The sequence below is a fragment of the Leuciscus leuciscus genome (assembly GCF_965113295.1).
Source record: "Leuciscus leuciscus genome assembly, chromosome: 21".
Taxonomy (NCBI): Eukaryota; Metazoa; Chordata; class Actinopteri; order Cypriniformes; family Leuciscidae; genus Leuciscus; species Leuciscus leuciscus.
The window spans coordinates 30,220,729-30,238,837 of record NC_138745.1 but is presented as its reverse complement, the minus strand read 5'-3'; the positions used below and the strand labels follow the sequence as shown (position 1 = coordinate 30,238,837).

Sequence of the window (18,109 nt, the reverse complement as noted above, 5' to 3'; positions counted from 1 at the left end):
AATTTGCACATATATGTTTGAGAAATTAAACACTGGAGTCGTGGCTTAGTGAACCTTGGTGCTCATATGGGAGTTGCAGGTTTGTGTGTGTGCTGGTTACTTTACCCTTGTCTTCAAACTTCCTGTCGTTTCTTTAAAGTCTTTGTCTATAAAAAGAGTCAGAACTCAAAGACTGTGATTTAGTTAAATAAATATGTGCTGCGTGTTTCAGAGTGTTCAGACTTGTAATGAGAAGTGCTGTTGTCAAAAAAAGTGTTGGTTCTCATGCAGGAAATGTTGGTTTGAACCCAGCTTCCACTCCTCTTCTCTCTCTCCAATTTTCTACCCATCTATCCCAAAAAAGTGTCAAAAGTAAAACAGAAATAGGTATTAAACAGAAATACTACTATTTTCTGATTTAGAAGAACCAACTTAAGACTTCAGAGAATTATGTAAACGCAGTGTCTCCGACTTTAAGGCCCAGACTGAGCATGAGGTCTGTTTTTCAGCATATTGCTTCAGCCAAACTCTTAGATACAATTGTCCCAAACAATGAAGAGTGATTCCATATGCGTCTGGATAAAAGATGCTGACGGCAGCTTATGTCCGATGAAGGAGATATATTGATGTGAGCGCTCCAACTGTGACAGTGCAGATCAGATTTCCTCAATGACTGAGGAGAAGCCCTCCTCGAATGAGAAAAGAGTGAGTTCTGAGGGAGGAGCAGATGGGATTGGTTTAAGAAACTGTGTGTGTGTTAAAGATCCATACATTAGTGTGATGTATGCAGCCAGACCATCTTTGCATGCCATTCATGTGGCGTTGAAGTGGAATATTATTGTCACCCTCAGCCCTGAAGATCTCACCCTGTAATTTCTCTGCCAGGCCTGGCACATGACATCAGCACTTTACTCTCTCTCTCTCTCTCTCTCTCTCTCTCTCTCTCTCTCTCTCTCTCTCTCTCTCTCTCTCTCTCTGTCTCTCTCTCTCTGTCTCTCTCTCTGTCTCTCTCTCTCTCTCTCTCTCTCTCTCTCTCTCTCTCTCTCTCTCTCTATCTCTATCTCTATCTCTATCTCTCTCTCTCTCTCTCTCTCTCTCTCTCTCTCTCTCTATCCCCAATGCTCCTGAAGGCGCTTGAGGTTCTTGGTAACACATTAAACACATTAGACATAGCTGAAGTGAAATGTTATATATTGTGATGAAATTGTATTTGATGAGATCTAGCCTCTGGATTATTAGTTCTGACAGCTTCTGCAGTGTTACACACACACACAAACACACACACACACACACAAAATAAGTGTTCTTAAAGGTGCATTGCGCAACTTTTCATGTTAAAAATACCTGTTTTCTAACTATACATGCTTAAACAATTGCCTGATGGGCTGAATGAGCCCTTCTCTGATCACTGCGATTGTCTCTATAATCCTGTACAGTAAAATAAATAAGAGGGATTCGGGTCGGAATTTGAGACTGGGTGTGACGTCATGCGCGTTCACGGCACGCTCACATAGCTATGTCTGGCAGGTTTGTGTATTTGCCGCCATTCTCCGTAGAAGATGGATTCTAAGAGACCGGCTTGTAGTTCATTTCAAACACCAACGCAAACTCCACGTAAGATAAAAAAAAGAAAACTTTTGTCTAGTGCAAAAGACAACCTCTGGTTGCAGTTTCGCTTGCCGCCAGAGGGGGCATAGTTCTGCAAAAACTCAGAGACTTGCGCAATGCACCTTTAAAGGGACAGTATACTCCAGAATGAAAATGTGGTCATTATTCACATGATTCACCCTCACTTGTACAGTATATGGGTTTGAAATGACATGAAGATGAGTAAACAATGACAGGTTTTTCATATTTGGGTGTGCTGTGTCTTTAAGGTTATCAGACTCAAAGAACTTATTTCTGATATGAATGACAAACTATGCCACTATATATGACTAGGCCTTTTTCTTTCTAAAAATGTTTCAGATGAAGGCTTGTGGGACATCTTAATCAAGGACATTCCCAAGGAAGTGACATCATACACCTTCAACATGGACATCTTAAAACAGGGAGTCAGTTATGACTTCCGGGTCATTGGGGTGAATGACTATGGGTACGGGTCTCCAAGCCAACCGTCACCATCCATATCAGGTTAGTTCAAACCTTCAAATTTTGTAAAAGTGTAATCTGAACTCAGACATAAGTCAATTTGACTAATGACATATGCAATTGTTTTTAATTCCAGCCCAAAAAGTGTCTCCATTCTATGAGGAATGGTGGTTTCTGGTAGTGGTGGCTCTGGTCGGCCTCATTTTCATCCTGCTTCTAGTTTTCATCCTCATCATCAGAGGCCAGAGCAAGAAATATGCCAAGAAATCTGACTCAAGTATGTATATCTATCTATCTATCTCTATCTATCTATCTATCTATCTATCTATCTATCTATCTATCTATCTATCTATCTATCTATCTATCTATCTATCTATCTATCTATCTATCTATCTATCTATCTATCTATCTATCTGTCTGTCTGTCTGTCTGTCTGTCTGTGTATTTGTTTATGTCAAAGGGTCATTCAGTGAGTGGCATGATGAATGAAAAAGCATTGTTGTGCTGTGTTGTGCTGTGACATCATCAGTGTGGTATGTGTGTGTAAATGTGCGGTCAGCATTTCTGTAGTAAGAGCAGGCAGAACACAACAGTACTGTGGGTCACTAAACATGTTAAACAAACTGAGGGAGCATGAGAGGCCTAGTTTTTCCTCCCACACAAAAACACATTCCATAACACAGATGTCCAACACACACACACATACCCTACTTGTGTCAGCCAAGAAGTTTTTCTACCTTAATGAGGATGTTGAGCTCCAAAAATGCCAAAATGATGGCCTTGTGGTTTTAGTGGCACTGCATCCTGTTATTGTGACCGACCCCAGAACAAAATGAATTCCTGTTCCATTAATTTAGACCCAAAGCATCATCTTCACCAGAACAGAATTCGTCGCATCTCAGTGTGATGTATCGGGCTTTGGTCCAAACTGCATCTTATGATCTCTTAATGTCTCTATATCTCATCCCATACAGGCAACAATTCCAACTGCAATGCACTGGCACATGGAGAGATGGTCAGTCTGGACGAGAGCCGCTTCCCCGCCTTGGAACTGAACAATCGTCGACTGTCAGTCAAAAATTCCTTCTGCCGCAAAAATGGTGTCTATACCAGGTCAGTGGAAGTCAGTGTCTCTCTTTGTCTCAGTTTTGTACTGTTTTTTACAATCATTAGGATTGTACTTAGGTCACTTTCACAACTCTTCACACAGTTCTCCTTAACAACTTTCAGCTTGACACAGCAGTAAATTTCACACCCAACAAACACACTTTGTCACTCATAACACAATGACCTAACAAACACTAACAACAGGCAAGCATTACACTGTTATTACATTGATCAGATACTTAAATGTCATTTTGCCCAATATGTTGAAAATTTGTATATGAAGTGGTAAATAAATTTTCATATGTGCTTATTGTGTATTTTGAACATAGAACTATCAAACTCCCATAAAGCTTCAACCACGTGGCAGTAATGAGGCAAAAATAGCCCAAAATCTAAGAGTTTCATGGAAAGACTGATGGGATTACCAAATGGCTACCTTCATAAGATCCTACTTTCCATCATAAAACTCAATATAAAAGTTTCTGTTTCCACTAATGAGGCCATTTCTCTCTGACATGGCACAGGCTAAGTGCAATAACAGATTCGGGTTCGTGACCTCACCCATACTGCCATCATTCTCTGTGAAACGGGACTGTTTTAAAATGAATGCAATATATTTTGTCATGTCAATATATTTTATGAAATTATGGATGTGGTGGGATGTGTAGACGCTGTATTTGAAGAATATATAAGTGTTTGCATAGTGTGTACAGAAACTTGGATCGTATTTTTATTTTGTATATTTGTATTTTTATTGTAATTTTAATTTGAATCGTATTTTTATTTTCTATTATATTCTTATTTTATACCGAATTTTTTTTTTTTTTTTTTTTTTTTTTTTTACAGCACATATTATTTTGAACCTAAACTTCCTATCTCAATCTCTAGACAAATAAGATTATTTTACATTTTTCTTGCCTGTGCATTTTTTTTTTTTTTTTTTTTTTTGCATCCACCTGACAAGAATGGTCTTATTCTCATGAAGTCAGATTGCTTATAAAACTACCAGCAGACATTTCCTCAACAAGATCATGGTTTGTGCTAACATTTATGTCCATGCACATAAAACATGAGTTGCGAGTAGAATTTAATTCTGCAATATTTTGAATATAGTCAAGCACTGTCATGAAAAGAATCACACACCTGTAGTGATATTTCCAGGTGCACCAGGTGTGTAGAGTCAATTCCATTTGAGAAATCCACCCTATTATCGCTCCTTAGTTCTCCGCATCTGCCTTCCTTCATCCTGGGTCACCTTGAGGAGGATCAAAGGTCCTCTGGTCTTTGAGGGGATGCCAGGCTCTTTCCTCTGGCCGCAGATTAATGAAGAGGTTTGGAAGGAATGCGCAGATGAAGTTCCACAGGCTTTGTTCTCTCTCGGGTGGAGGGTCTAAGAAGCTTGATTTGGACTGAGAGGATCAGGGAAGTGAATAAAGAACTTCAGGAAAATCTTAGAGAAGTGACAGGAGCATCAAGGTAGAAAGAATCAAAGACGTTGCTGAAACACTGCAAAGTGAAGAGAGCTGGTTCAAGTCTTGCTGGTATAACCTCAATGACATATCACAGCTCCGGTAACACAATACAGAGAGCTTCCCTCTGTCGAGATACTGTCAGGATTCAAAGACTGCCCGCTGAGATGGGGGTCTGTGATTTGAGATTTTTTCATGTCTGTTATGGCATGTCTGTGGTTTCTCAAGCAAAGCCCACCATGAGAACAAGACTTCACAGCAAACGGCATTTGTTTCCTATTGACTTGAGAGTTTTGAGGTAGTTCATATGAAAGTTTAGGGGATGCCAGCTCTGTTTAAAGAACAGACCTACATTTATGTTGTCAAAATCTGAAAATAAGGATGGAAAGAGAAGCTGCAATTGCTAAACATCTTTTGTGTTAATAGAAATGACAATACATAGAAATACACATTAATAGAAATGACAAAGGTAGGTGGCAGGTATGAGTGAGACCATTTCCATTTTATTTGTAATTAAATTGTATTTTGTATCTGTAGAAATTAAAATATAATGAATTTTCCAATGCATCTTCTTTTTTTCTTATTAAATAAATCCTAAAGAATTAGATTGCTTATTGCTGATATGTTGGTGGAGATTTATGATTCTGTTTGCTGTTGGTGTATATTTACATTTATGTATTTACCAACTAGGTTTATGTTCTCTTGGAATCACGAATGCAGGTTTGCAATCAACAGTGTAGTGAGAGAAATGTGAAAACAACTTGTAAACAAATAGACTGCAAACATCAGCAAAACACAGGCGCTGTGTGGATGTATAATTTGTGTTGGAATGGTTCAGCGTCAGTGGTAGAGAAAATGACACGTCCTCTGTTCTGAAAATAGCATATTTATCAATCTTTTTGCGTGTATTTTTGCGTGTATTTTAAAGCATAGTGAAACTTGTATAAAAAAACTTACATTAAAATGATTTTGAAAGGTTTTTCAGAGAGTAACAGAAACATTCCAGGTTTTCAGGCTGAAAACCGCAGTCAGTAAAAGAGGTTTTTATATTTCAAATATCGGATGCACAATCTGGAATTCGCAAGATGTTTTCTTTGCTGCTCTCCACTGCTGTGTCACAGAGACTTAATTATGCAGAAAACCCTCCGAGCTGGAATACTGTGGTCCCATGATGCTCATAAAGAAACCCCTTTTAATACAAACACACACACACACACACACACACACACACACACACACACACACACTGTATTTCATTCAGCTAACAAAGAGACAAGTGTCTGCAGTTAGAATTACAGCCAACCCTTTTCTAAAGATGCTTCACACTGTACTGCAGTCAGATATTGCTTCATTTCAAGCACGAAAAATATAGTATACATAAATGCGTATAAATATGCACAAAAAGCTAATCAGTTCTACCGTAGTGTGTAATTGTAAAATGCGACTTTTCTCAACAATGCAATTTTTCAAAAAAAAACTTCAATGAAAAATTTAGCATTAGACATTTCATTTATGTTAAAAGCAATAAAATTGGACATTTAAACAATATTGATCCTGTCATTAGGTCACCTCCTCGACCCAGTCCAGGCAGTCTGCACTATTCGGATGAGGACGTCAGCACCAAGTACAACGATCTGATCCCAGCAGAGAGCAGCAGTCTCACAGAGAAGCCCTCAGAGATCTCAGATTCACAGGTAACAAACATTATCACATTATCAGTCCGTGTCTGTTCATGTATGTTAGAAGGACAGTTCACCTTAAAATTAAATGACTGTCCTCATTTACTCACCCTTACCCATTTCAAGAGGCTTTTAAGCTTTAAAAAGAACATAAAAGCACCTTTTTTTTAAAATACAGACTTTGACTACTTTTGAGATATTTTTTCTGATACGTTTATGGTGTGTTTTTCTCCTTTTGGAAGCTTGAAAGCTCCAGTTCCCATTGTATTTGTATGGGACAGAGCAACCATAATATTAAAAAAAGTCTCCTTTTGTGTTCAATCGATGAAAGAACATTTGAAAACAACATGAGGGTGAGCAAATAATGACATAATCTTCGTTTTTGGGTGAACTGTCCCTTTAACCTCCAAGAAGGATTTGTAATGCTAAATCTAGTCACATTAATTTAGTACAGGACCTGTTGAAATTCCCTTATCACACACTTTTATTAGGACAAGACTCGCTGTGCTGAAACTGAAACTTTCTCAAAAGTAGGATACAGCCCTCCAGGAAAGGTCTGTTATACCCTACTTGAGATTTTGGCTGTCTTACTTGAGCATGGCTTCAATCCTTGGTCCTGTGGGTAGTTCTTTTTTTTTATCATGTCCAGAACGTTCTGCTGCATCCCCGTTCATGCTCTCCAGACTTTCTGTCCTGAGGCACAGATTGGAAAATCTGTGGTAGACTTGACAACAAAACACAATGTGCAGTGCACAGAAACTGTATTCAAACTAAATACTCACACAGACACATAAAGACTTAAGTGTGAGAACTGGAAGGCCTTGGTTGGACTCTTTCCACTTCTCTCCAAGTGACCATTTAGCTGGAATGATCAGCATGACCATCGTCGTGTGAAAGTCTGGCATTGGCAGTTACTAAATCAAAAGCAAGAAACACAAACTCATCTTGTTGTTTTCTTCACATTAACAGACTTGCCTCTCCCATGAAGCACTGCTGCACACTATAAATCTATTTTTAGTCCCGTGTTCAGAAGTGTCATTATTTCCCCTCTTAATTTGTGGAGTGGATTTTCCGATTTCCAGTATTTTTTTATATTTAATATTGTAATGCTGCTTGAAATTTAATACTTTTTCTGATATTACAAAAATAATTATTAAAATAATATCACGGCTAAAATGCAAACTGATCAGTTCGGATCTGCAGTTTATTTAAAAAAAATATTTTTTAAAGTATGTACCGGTAATTATTTTAAAATTGCCTAGGATTCGAAATGAGTTATCTTTGCACTCTAAATTAAATGTTTTTATATTATAATAATAATATTAGTGAAGACTTTAATAATTTAACTTTAAATGTAGCAAATCTAATCCCATTTTTAAATTGAAAAAAAAACTCTGTTTTGTATCTGTTCCGTTTTCTTTTCTGTTATTATTACAAAAAAAAAAGTTTTAATTCTATTATTCGATTTTTACCTTTGCAAAATCGTTTATATCCCTAAGGATTTAAAGCAACATCCAGTTGTTGTTTTTTTATTTCGTTTTTTTATGCGCTGTCACCAAAATGCACAAATCTCAAAACTCCACTCCTTTCTCCACTACATTTCACTGCCACCTCCTGCCACCTCCTTCCCGACCCCTGGCGTCCTGCCAGCTTTGACTCGTGGTCGGGAACAGAGCATCTCCTGTTCTCCCTCTGCTCCTGCTAAAGTCTGCTATCACCGCCATCAGGACGAGTGAGGAGAGAGGCTGGAATCTCGCTTTGAAGTTTTATTGAGCGGATAACTCCAGGCTATTGCAGATCCATTGAGTCGTCTCCAAAAGAGCCAGAGCCACCACAGAGACGTATAATACTGACATTGTTCAGGAACTCTTAAATACGGCTTCAATTCAGATGGCAATGCAGCAAGCCTGAGCACCTCTACCTGAGCCAGGTCTGCCTTTAAATGATCACTTGGAAGATGAATGAGATGTTGGACAGGTGTAATGTCGTCTAGTCATTTAGAGTGTGTTGGACACATTAGGCTTTTGAAGTCCGATTTTTGAGCTGCGTTTGGTTTTTCTTGGAAACGCTGGCACTACGGCTGCAGTTAACAGCAGGGATTGTTAGGGCAGTCTTCCAAGTCAAAGCATCTTTGTTTTAATTGGCTCTCTGATGATCATCCCGGCATCACATCATCAACACTGAGAATCTTCCCAGAGAGAGCCCGAAATAGCTCATGAAAGTTCTTTCTCATGGAAAGTTTTCGCTTCTAATCTGTCACTCTTGTGTTACAGAGAGAAACGTGTGCATATAACGATGCTATTTTTTTAAAACATGGCATAGTCATATATCAAGAATTGGCAATCATTTGCATTGATTTTGCTGGCAATATTTCAATTAAGCTACTTTTATTTAAAAATGTTTTTTTTGTTTTTTTTACAGTTATAAAAGTTATTATTGTATTTAATGGAAAATTGGTAAAATTATATATATTTTGAATACTTTGGTCACAGTGGTGGACAGTTACGAAGTATATTTACTGTAAAAATGTTGATTGCTCCGAGAAGGAGAAGTGGGAAAACAGTATGGAAATCATAGCTTGATTTTAAATAGCTTTTGACTGTATTTTACTTCTTGCAGTTAAATATTTTAAAGCTTCTTGTTTACAGGTGCTGTTTGTAAATGATGGTTCCCCTGATGAAAAATATCATAATTTCAAAACAAACACATAAGTATTGAGATATTAATTAAGCATTGTGTTAAAAATACATTTTTAAAATAAGTATTTTTATTCTCACCAAGGCTGCAATTATTTGATAAAAAAAAGGTACAGTAAAAAAATTATATTGTGGAATTATCATTACAATTTAAAATATTTTTTTTTTATTTAATGTCATTTAAAATTGTATTTATTCCTGTGTTATCAAAGCTGAATTCACCATCATACTCCAGTCTTCAGTGTGATATCTTGATTTGGTGCTCAAAAAACTTTTACTATCAGTCTTGAAAATTGTAAAACAAAACAAAAAATAATTAAATCAGGATTCTTTCATAAATATAGTTTATAAGACTGGCATTTATTTGCAATAGAAATATTTTGTAAAAGATTATAAATGTCTTGACTGTCACTTTTGAACAATTGAATGAACCGTTCCTTTCAAACTTTTGAACGTTAGTGCATGTAGATATTATTTTTGGCTATATATCGCCCAGCCTTCATGTGTCTTTGTCAGACTGATTCCTGCTGTGCTTAATATTGGAATGGATCTGTGGAATGCGAGACATAGACGCTTATACGCTCCTCCCCCTCAGTTAATCCATATCTGTGCCACAATAGGATTTCTCCCTTTCTCGTTCTCTGTCCTTCTCTTTAGAGATATGAATGAGGTTGAGTTTGTTTTGGCAGTCACATGGCCTTGAAACCACAATCTAGTGGCTTGCATTTTATTTTGTAGGCTTTTTGAGCAGATTGGACAAACATATTGCATACTTTAGTGATGCATTAGTGCTGACATCTATTGCAGAACGAAAACAACATAATCCAGTGTAAAACTCATTTAGACACCATGTATTTCTCTCACAACTATCACAAGGTCAGGCTTAGTGTCTCTGTCTAAATGTAGGTCCACAGAGGAAGTGAAGTTTCATACATTTTAAAGAGATTTCTGTAGGGTAGGGTGATACTCAAAACAGGGATTTTCCGGGTGGGAACATCTCGCCCCACTTTTTCTCTCTCTCTCTCTGCAGGAGACAAAACATACGTGCCAAACAAGTAAGATCCAGTAAGATTAGATCCTCCCATCTGAGGATTCATTAACCATTCCCATCACGATCTGTCTTCAGCTTTTATTGTAATAGTAGTATTTTGTGTTTGGTTGAATATCTTGGCAAATTGTTTTGGAATTATTTTGTGGTCTGAAACTTAGTCCAACTTTAATTAACACAAAGTCTTTATGATAATAAGGAGGCCTGAATCACATTGACCTTGTCCTTTAGAAAAAAAAATAATAATAAAAAAAAATATAGGCCTATATATTATTTTTTTATTTTTTTTTATTTTTTTTTTGTGATACTATTGCTCATATTTGTGGTGAGGCGTTCTGAAAAGTATAGCAGTTAAAACCAGAGCGACCACCTCGCGATATTACTTATTTATTAATTGATTATTTTTCCTTTTTTTATATAAGATTGATAATCTCCCTCACTGTAAAAAATTAAATGATCAATAACTTATGACAACATATGTTTTAACTTTGCTTTAACTTATCAACATAAGTTAAGCAATTTTTTACTTTTAAGTTATACAAGATTCATCTTATTTTTAAGTCAGTTTAATGTAATTTAAGTTGAAATTACTTAAACTTCCAAGTTGAGTGTATACTTAAAAATTTAAGACAGCAACTTTTTTTTTTTTTTTTTGCTTTTGCTAATTAGAATTTTCACTGCTCTAAATTACTGCAAAATTAAATTCTGAAATCGGGTTAGGTCTTCTTTCTTTTTCTTCTTTTTTCAATAATTACATTTATTTAATGTGCAATTTCTTCGGTGCAGTGTGTTTGTTTGAGCAGAATGACTGTGCTAAAAAACACTTTTAACCATCTAGAGATTTTATCTATACATTTATAGACACAAAAGCTGTATTATGTGTTGATTCCCATGCATAGGCCTATCTGACAAAAAAAAATTATATTCACATGTGTAAAATCACCAGTTAAATTGGCTTTAAGTTTCAACTGGATTCTCCCTCCAGGTGATTTGGCAGCTGGCCATGTTATGGTTGACGTGCTCTGATTGAATTATTTTATTCAACTGGATTTCTGTGGTATTTCAGGATCATAGCTGGATTGAGGAGAAAGAATAACAGAGGAGTGGATGAATGCAAACAAACATTTTTGGAGGAGAGAACAGCTGTTTCATCCTCCATGTGTCAGCGGGGGAAGGGCAGGGCTGGGTCACGACGCACTGTGTCAACTGACATGTTTTGATGACCACACACATACACACACAAACACACACACACCGTGTCAGCATGTAGCTTCAGTTTCTGAGCTTGGCTTCGTTGTGAGGTCACGCTGAACAGAAAAAGCTTTCAAAGCTGAATTACTGGCTGTTTTGTTTGCTGCTTATTGAGTTGTTGAATTTGCTGGTATGACTGGAATGTCCCTCATTAAAACATTGCAGTCGTTTAAGAGGCGGGAATCAGCACATTCTCAATTATAGACCTTCTTGAGGCATGATGCTACAAAAATCCATAGTCAATAATGCTTTAAAAATATATTTTGGGCTTTATACATTTATTTGCATGTATTGGGCAGACTAACAAATTATATATATATATATATATATATATATATATATATATATATATATATATATATATATATATATATATACACTACCGTTCAAAAGTTTGGGGTCAGTAAGAATTAAAATGTTATTTTTGGGGGAAATAAATAAAATAAATCAATACTTTTATTCATCAAGGATGAGTTAAACTGATCAAAAGTTACAGTAAAGACATTTCTAATGTTAGAAAATATTCTATTTTAAATAAATGCTGTTCTTTTGAACTTTCTATTCATCAAAGAATTTTGAAAAAAAATTGTACACAACTGTTTTCAACATTGATAATAATAATGAATGTTTATTGAGCATCAAATCATCATATTAGAATGATTTCTGAAGGATCATGTGACACTGAAGACTGGAGTAATGATGCTGAAAATTCAGCTTTGATCACAGGAATAAATTACAGTTTAAAATATATTAAAAATAGAAAACAGTCATTTTAAATTGTCATAATATTTCACAATATTACATTTTTTTTTATTGTTTTTTATCAAATAAATGCAGCCTTGGTGAGCAAAAGATACTTCTTTTAAAAACATTACAAATCTTACTGACCCCAAACTTTTGAACGGTAGTGTGTGTGTGTATATGTATATATATATATATATATATATATATATATATATATATATATATATATATATATATATATATATATTTACCTGCTGAAATTCAGCAGGTATTTTGGCATAAAATCTGTAGATCTTATTTTAGGGCGATGTGAGGCTGGTTTTGGGGGAAATGCTTTCCTCTCTGGAATTTAAACAAGAGGCATGTGTGTCACATATGTGTGGACATGTTACAGTAATGATGGACTGGAGAGATCTGTACATTGTTAGTCTTTTCACTACGCCGCACAAAGACAAGGAGAAATGTTGAACCGTTTGTATTTAATATAGTATATGAATATATCATAGCATCTCTGTTTTGAAATAGTGCAGTGAAAAGACGAAAAGACAATTTTTTCTGGTTGTTAAAAGTTAAAGACCTCAAATGAGAGAGTTGCTCTCAGAAAGGGTGAATAAACTTAATAAAAAATGAGTGTTTATGTTAGTAACAGACTTGAATGCTGTGTCAAACAGTGAAGCAAGAGTTCAGCTATTCAGAAAGTTCAGAATCAACCCCTAAAAGTAGCATTTGGAAATTCCCTGATTGAATTCCTGATGAAGAGAGAGTGGAAAGTGGTGGTGAGGATAAACAAGTCTTCTTAAAAGAATATGCAAACATTAAAAGCCTGAGCTATGATGGTTCTTCTCTCTTATTTTCATTTTGGCACTTGGTACTTTAGGATATATCTGAACTCCATCAGCCAACTCTAGAAGTGTGAGCCAGATATGTCAGAATGAGGGAAGGAAGGTGTTGTAATAAATATGGTGGTGGAAGAGACAGATTGATAGAGGGCAGATATGTATACAGTTGTCCATTGTTCTAGCGCAGAATGCTGTCTCAACTTAGAGTGTATGAGGCCGCCATGAGGAACCGACTCAATGTTGATCCAGGAGATGCATTAGTGTCAGAGAAAGTGTTGAGAAGTTGTACTCCCAGCCCACATTACCCTTACAAAAAAGTATAATGTTACTAGCCTGCTGATATACTGTACTGTAATGGTAAGGTATGCTTTTAATTTCCTAATAGTAGGGTCCAAAAGTCTTGAAAATATGTTTTTTCCCTTTGTTTTTGTGATAAACAAAAGGCATAAAAATAAGAATTCTTAATTTAATATTTAACTCAAATTGGTATGGTGATAATACAGGTTTGTTGTGAACTAAATTGTTTTAAATTAATATGTAAATCTGATATCACAGTGCTTTTTTGTAAGGGTAATGCACCATTTAAAGAAAAAAGAAGAAGCAGCAGCCATTGTTTGTCCCATGAAATATGACGTAGGGCCCATACTGCACTGCTTTAAACCCCATGTCTCTGTTTACCTCTAGGAGGCGCTTGTTTTCTCCTTTAAGACTGGGGGCCTCCAAACTCTTCCAACTCAATGGGTGAGGACATGAATTGTGCATTGATTGACAGGAAGTTGCTTCCTAGTGCTTGTCCATTCCTATCCTCTCCATTCGTTTCATGCATACATGGTCAAAACCCCACCACATGGATATATGACCCCCTAAACGCAGCGTGTGATTTTTTTTTGGTTTGGCTTTTCTTTCTTTTTGGGGCCACTTTTGACAGGTTAAACAATACGGTGCGTGGTCTATTGCATTTCACTACTGCTTTCCCACAGTAAATAAGTGTAGTCCAGTAGAATAAATCATTGGATATTGTTCATTGAATCAGTTTCCTGTCAAGTCTGTTGTCTTTTTCATAATAATAATAATAATAATAATAATAAATACTCGCAACGCAGTGTTTGATAAAACTAAAAGAGCTTGTCTTGAGAGCTTGTCAATGACACTTTAGATTATAAATATTGTCTTTAAAAAAATGTCCTGAACAATGACATGGTATATTTAAGTTTGTTTTACTTAGATGTTATAATGATCAGTGTAAATGTTCTGTGATTGTATGAATAAATAACTCAAATCAGTCATCTTCACCAAACTCACACTTGTCAGTCATGATTTGTAATCTTTATTAACTTCCATTGTATCTAATGCTTTGTCAATACAGAAATAAATTATGTTTAAAAATTTGCAACTTCTGCATACATCTTAAGATGTACTTCACACAAATAAAATGCTTTGATTTTATTTATTTATTTTATTGTATTTTTTATTATTATCCAATTCTATACTACCACTACCTCAAGTTTGGGGTTGGCAAGTTTTTTATTATGTTTTTCAAAGAAGGTTGCATTAAAATACAGTAAAACCAAATGTAACGTGGTGCTCAAGAAACATTTCTTATTAATATCAATGTGGAAAAACGTTGTGCTGCTTAATATTTTTGTGGAAACCATGATACATAGTTTTTCAAGATTCTTTGAAGAATAGAAAGTTCAAAAGAACAGCATTTATTTGAAATATAAATCTTTTGTAGCATTATAAATGTCTTAACTGTGACTTTCGATCAATTTAATGCATCCTTGCTGAATAAAAGTATCAGCATGACTGACAATGTGCAACCCAGCTGTAAAAATGACTAATAATTATTATTTCTAGTGCAACCTCTGGTTCTGGATAGAACTTGGGTACCTTCTCAAGTCATCTCCCTCCTTAAATACTGAGATCGTGGAAGTGATTCTGTCTCCATTACTCATTCTTTCCCTCTTTCTCCATCCCAGGGCAGTGACAGCGAATACGAGGTGGACCCCAACAGGCAGAAGACCCATTCGTTTGTCAACCACTACATCAGCGACCCTACCTACTACAACTCCTGGCGCAGACAGCAGAAGGGAATCTCCCGGGCGCAGGCCTACAACTACACCGAGTCTGAGTCCGGAGAGCCCGAACACTGCGCCCCTCCCCCACCTCTGCCCCCTCTGCCCCCTCTACCCCCATTCCCCCCACAGCTCAGTTCCCCTACGCCCCAAAGCCAGTCCCAGACTGGCAGCCTTTTTAGACCGAAGGGCAGCCGGACTCCCACTCCATCCCAGCAGAGCTCCAACCCACCCAGTCAGCACGGCACACTTTACCGGCCCCCGAGCAGCTTGGCCCCAGGCTCCCGGGCCCCCATCGCCGGCTTCTCCTCCTTTGTTTGACAGAATGAAGATATCGGTTCATGGAAATACAAAACGAAGGCGGGGAGGGGGGGGATCTCTTGTTTTCCCAAACGCCTGGTCAAACTCACGTCTATAGAAGAACAACAACAAACATCAGCCCTGGATCTGTTGTGCTTTACTTGTCATTGCAAGCTGATTTTTATTTTTGTATTCCTCCTTTGATCACAGTTTATTTTCTTTCGTTCAGGTTTTTGTTTTCTTTCTCTGCTTGCGTGTGTTCAGTGTGTTTCACTCACAATGAAAGACAATCACTTGGAAAGACACGTAAACGCATCCGTGAGCTTTGTTTGTTTTGGTTTGGGTTTATTTTGTTGTGCTGCCTGAACAAAAACTGCATGACTTTTTTTTGGTTCAAACAATTCTTTTCGTTTGCTTTTTCATTTTGTTGTTATTGGTTCCTATTGTTTTATTGAGTTCCACAAAAGTGTACAACACAAAACTAAGTTATGAATGCTGGACAGAAGCACCAACACATGAAAAAGAAGAAGAAGAAAAAAAAAGGCTATGGAGTAAATCTCAGCATTTGGATCACCAGCGGTGACTAACATCTAGAAAAACGCTAAATGGTGTGTTTTTTTTACTGTGGTATTTTTTGTTCTTAAACAGATGACAAAGTACTTTGGTGATTATGAGAGGTTAAAGTTCATTTGACTAGAGACTATGATCTGATAAAGACCCGCCTGCTCTTAGCACATGTTTGAGTTGGAAAGCCAGCATCATTTATTGATGTCACAGGTCAGTTTTAACCAGTGTTCTAAAAAGGCCAAAGGTCATATTAAGTGCTTAATGCTAATCTGTGTTTTGAATGTTTTTTTTTCCAGATGTGAAATGTAGATTGTGTTTATAAAGCAAAGGACTGGAGCGCGAGTATATTTGCCATGTGAAACTGATAGAGGAAAGGCCAAATATGTAAGAGTCTGATTTACTATGATATTATTGTACTATAGCTCTGGATTGATTCAGATTCAGAGGATTCATGTCAGCAGCGGGGTGTGTACTGTATGTGTGTGTTACATGGTGGGCGGGGTCATTTGTTGCTCCTTTTGATTTGACTCTATGATGTCATCCTGAGCTTCAGGTTGCATTTCCGCCGTGCAAACGGTAACATCCGACACAAACATAAAATAAACAGCAGTGGATATGGGATATTTGCCAGCATCTCAGGCGGAGCTGGAAGTCAAACATACCCATTAACGAGTTCCTGTTCACACACAGATTTTCACTTTACATGACTCTGCCAGTGATGTCATCTTCGCCGTTCACATAGATCATCTGGCAAGACGTGACGTCATAGGAGCTGAAGGCATTTTCAAAGATTGCGCAACCAAGCAAATGTATTGTACCTGTGAACTTCAGACCATGGATTTTCACCACTTCGCTTTGACGCGGCTATTCAAAGTTACTGAAGATAAAAGAAAACGGACTAAGGGACCCAACACGACGCCAGCAGAGAACTAAACGGCACTTGCACAGCTTACTTGTGAGGTTTAACGATGTTGTTTGCTTTTTCCTTTCCGTGAAGTGATTTTACTGTCTGTATAAACAAGGTCAATCACATGCTCAGTCTGCCTGAACACAGTATATTCCTAAATAAATTATGTTTTCTGCAAAAGTTATTGGTTTGAACATTGAAAATGGCCATCTCTGAAAACAGAGCATTCGTGAGTGACTGACGTAGGAGAAGACGTGTGTAACGCTAAGTGAAAGTGTCTTTAAAATTATATTATTTTAGCTGTCATTACATTACCATGCACTCTAAGATCTACGTCTTGGAGCAACTGAAGACAAGAAGTATTTTAAGGGTTCTTTCAGGTTTTTGACCTGAATTTCAATTTGATCTTTGCTGGTCCAGCTTGTAAACCAACATAGTCATATGAAGCTGGTCAACCAGCTTAATCCTTCCAATTAAACTTGTTGACTAGTTGCTAGTTAAAGAAAGCCTGATAGGGACACCACTATACCCACAATGCAACATTCTTTTCAGATGGGACATAACTGTATATTAAAGATATGTTCTGATTGGTTGTGAATGTAGGGTGTTATGCTGCGTTATCGGTTTCATTGTGGGCAAATTTGTAGCTGGGAATATGTTGCGCCTGTTTAAGACAATTGAGACAATTTTAGGGATAACTTCAATCTGATGAGGTCAACCTATTCATTTCCAAAGGCTTAAGGTGTGCTTCGGACAGGTGAGGAAATTATTAGGTTAGTACAGGTTTAAATACTAGCTTTATCGGATAATGGGACTAAGTTACTGGAACGGCTACTATAGGAATGAGTGGATGACTGTAATTTTGCCAGGTGGGACATGTTCCTGGATTGACATCATTTGTTGGTCCTGGAAAAACATTCAGGTTCAACAAAACTCTGTCTGTTGGGAATATGCTTGCATTACGTTGGCCAAGTCTGTAATCGCATACTGCAATATACATATACCAATATACCGCATACTTAACTTTCTGACTTAACTCTAACAATAAAATCTGGATAGGATTGTTGTTCCAACTTGGCAAAATCACTGTCACCGAATGTGTGTGTGCAATTATTTTATACTTGTGCATGCTTGCTTACTTTGTGTAGGTGTTGCAATGTTTAAAAGCCCATCTTCATCTTCTATTGGACATCTTCTGTTGCTGTAATTGGTTTACTGCGTGTGGATAAATCGGATCAACAGACCTGTGGAATCCTGTCCAGCATATGTTGTCTCCAGACACTTTACAGTCACACTGCTCCCTCAAGCTCAGAGAGAATAAAGCCAATCAGCTATGATTCAATTTAAACTTTGATTA

General features: G+C 36.9%; 1 protein-coding gene across 9 annotated transcripts in view; it reads left to right on the top strand.

Annotated features, from left to right (window-relative positions):
- Window positions 1–16,936, top strand: part of sdk2b (sidekick cell adhesion molecule 2b) — a 300,705-nt gene extending 283,769 nt beyond the window's left edge. For 4 of the 9 annotated variants that reach the window (XM_082151846.1, XM_082151845.1, XM_082151853.1 and 1 more), the window contains exons 41-47: window positions 1,948–2,112; window positions 2,207–2,347; window positions 3,045–3,183; window positions 6,211–6,340; window positions 6,817–6,879; window positions 13,588–13,644; window positions 14,883–16,936. In XM_082151846.1, the coding sequence (XP_082007972.1) occupies window positions 1,948–2,112; window positions 2,207–2,347; window positions 3,045–3,183; window positions 6,211–6,340; window positions 6,817–6,879; window positions 13,588–13,644; window positions 14,883–15,299 (1,112 nt within the window). In that variant the 3' untranslated portion in view covers window positions 15,300–16,936. The remainder of the gene's footprint in view (window positions 1–1,947; window positions 2,113–2,206; window positions 2,348–3,044; window positions 3,184–6,210; window positions 6,341–6,816; window positions 6,880–13,587; window positions 13,645–14,882) is intronic. The other 5 variants (XM_082151850.1, XM_082151848.1, XM_082151852.1 and 2 more) reach the window with 3 other exon arrangements.
- Window positions 16,937–18,109: the final 1,173 nt, after the last annotated feature.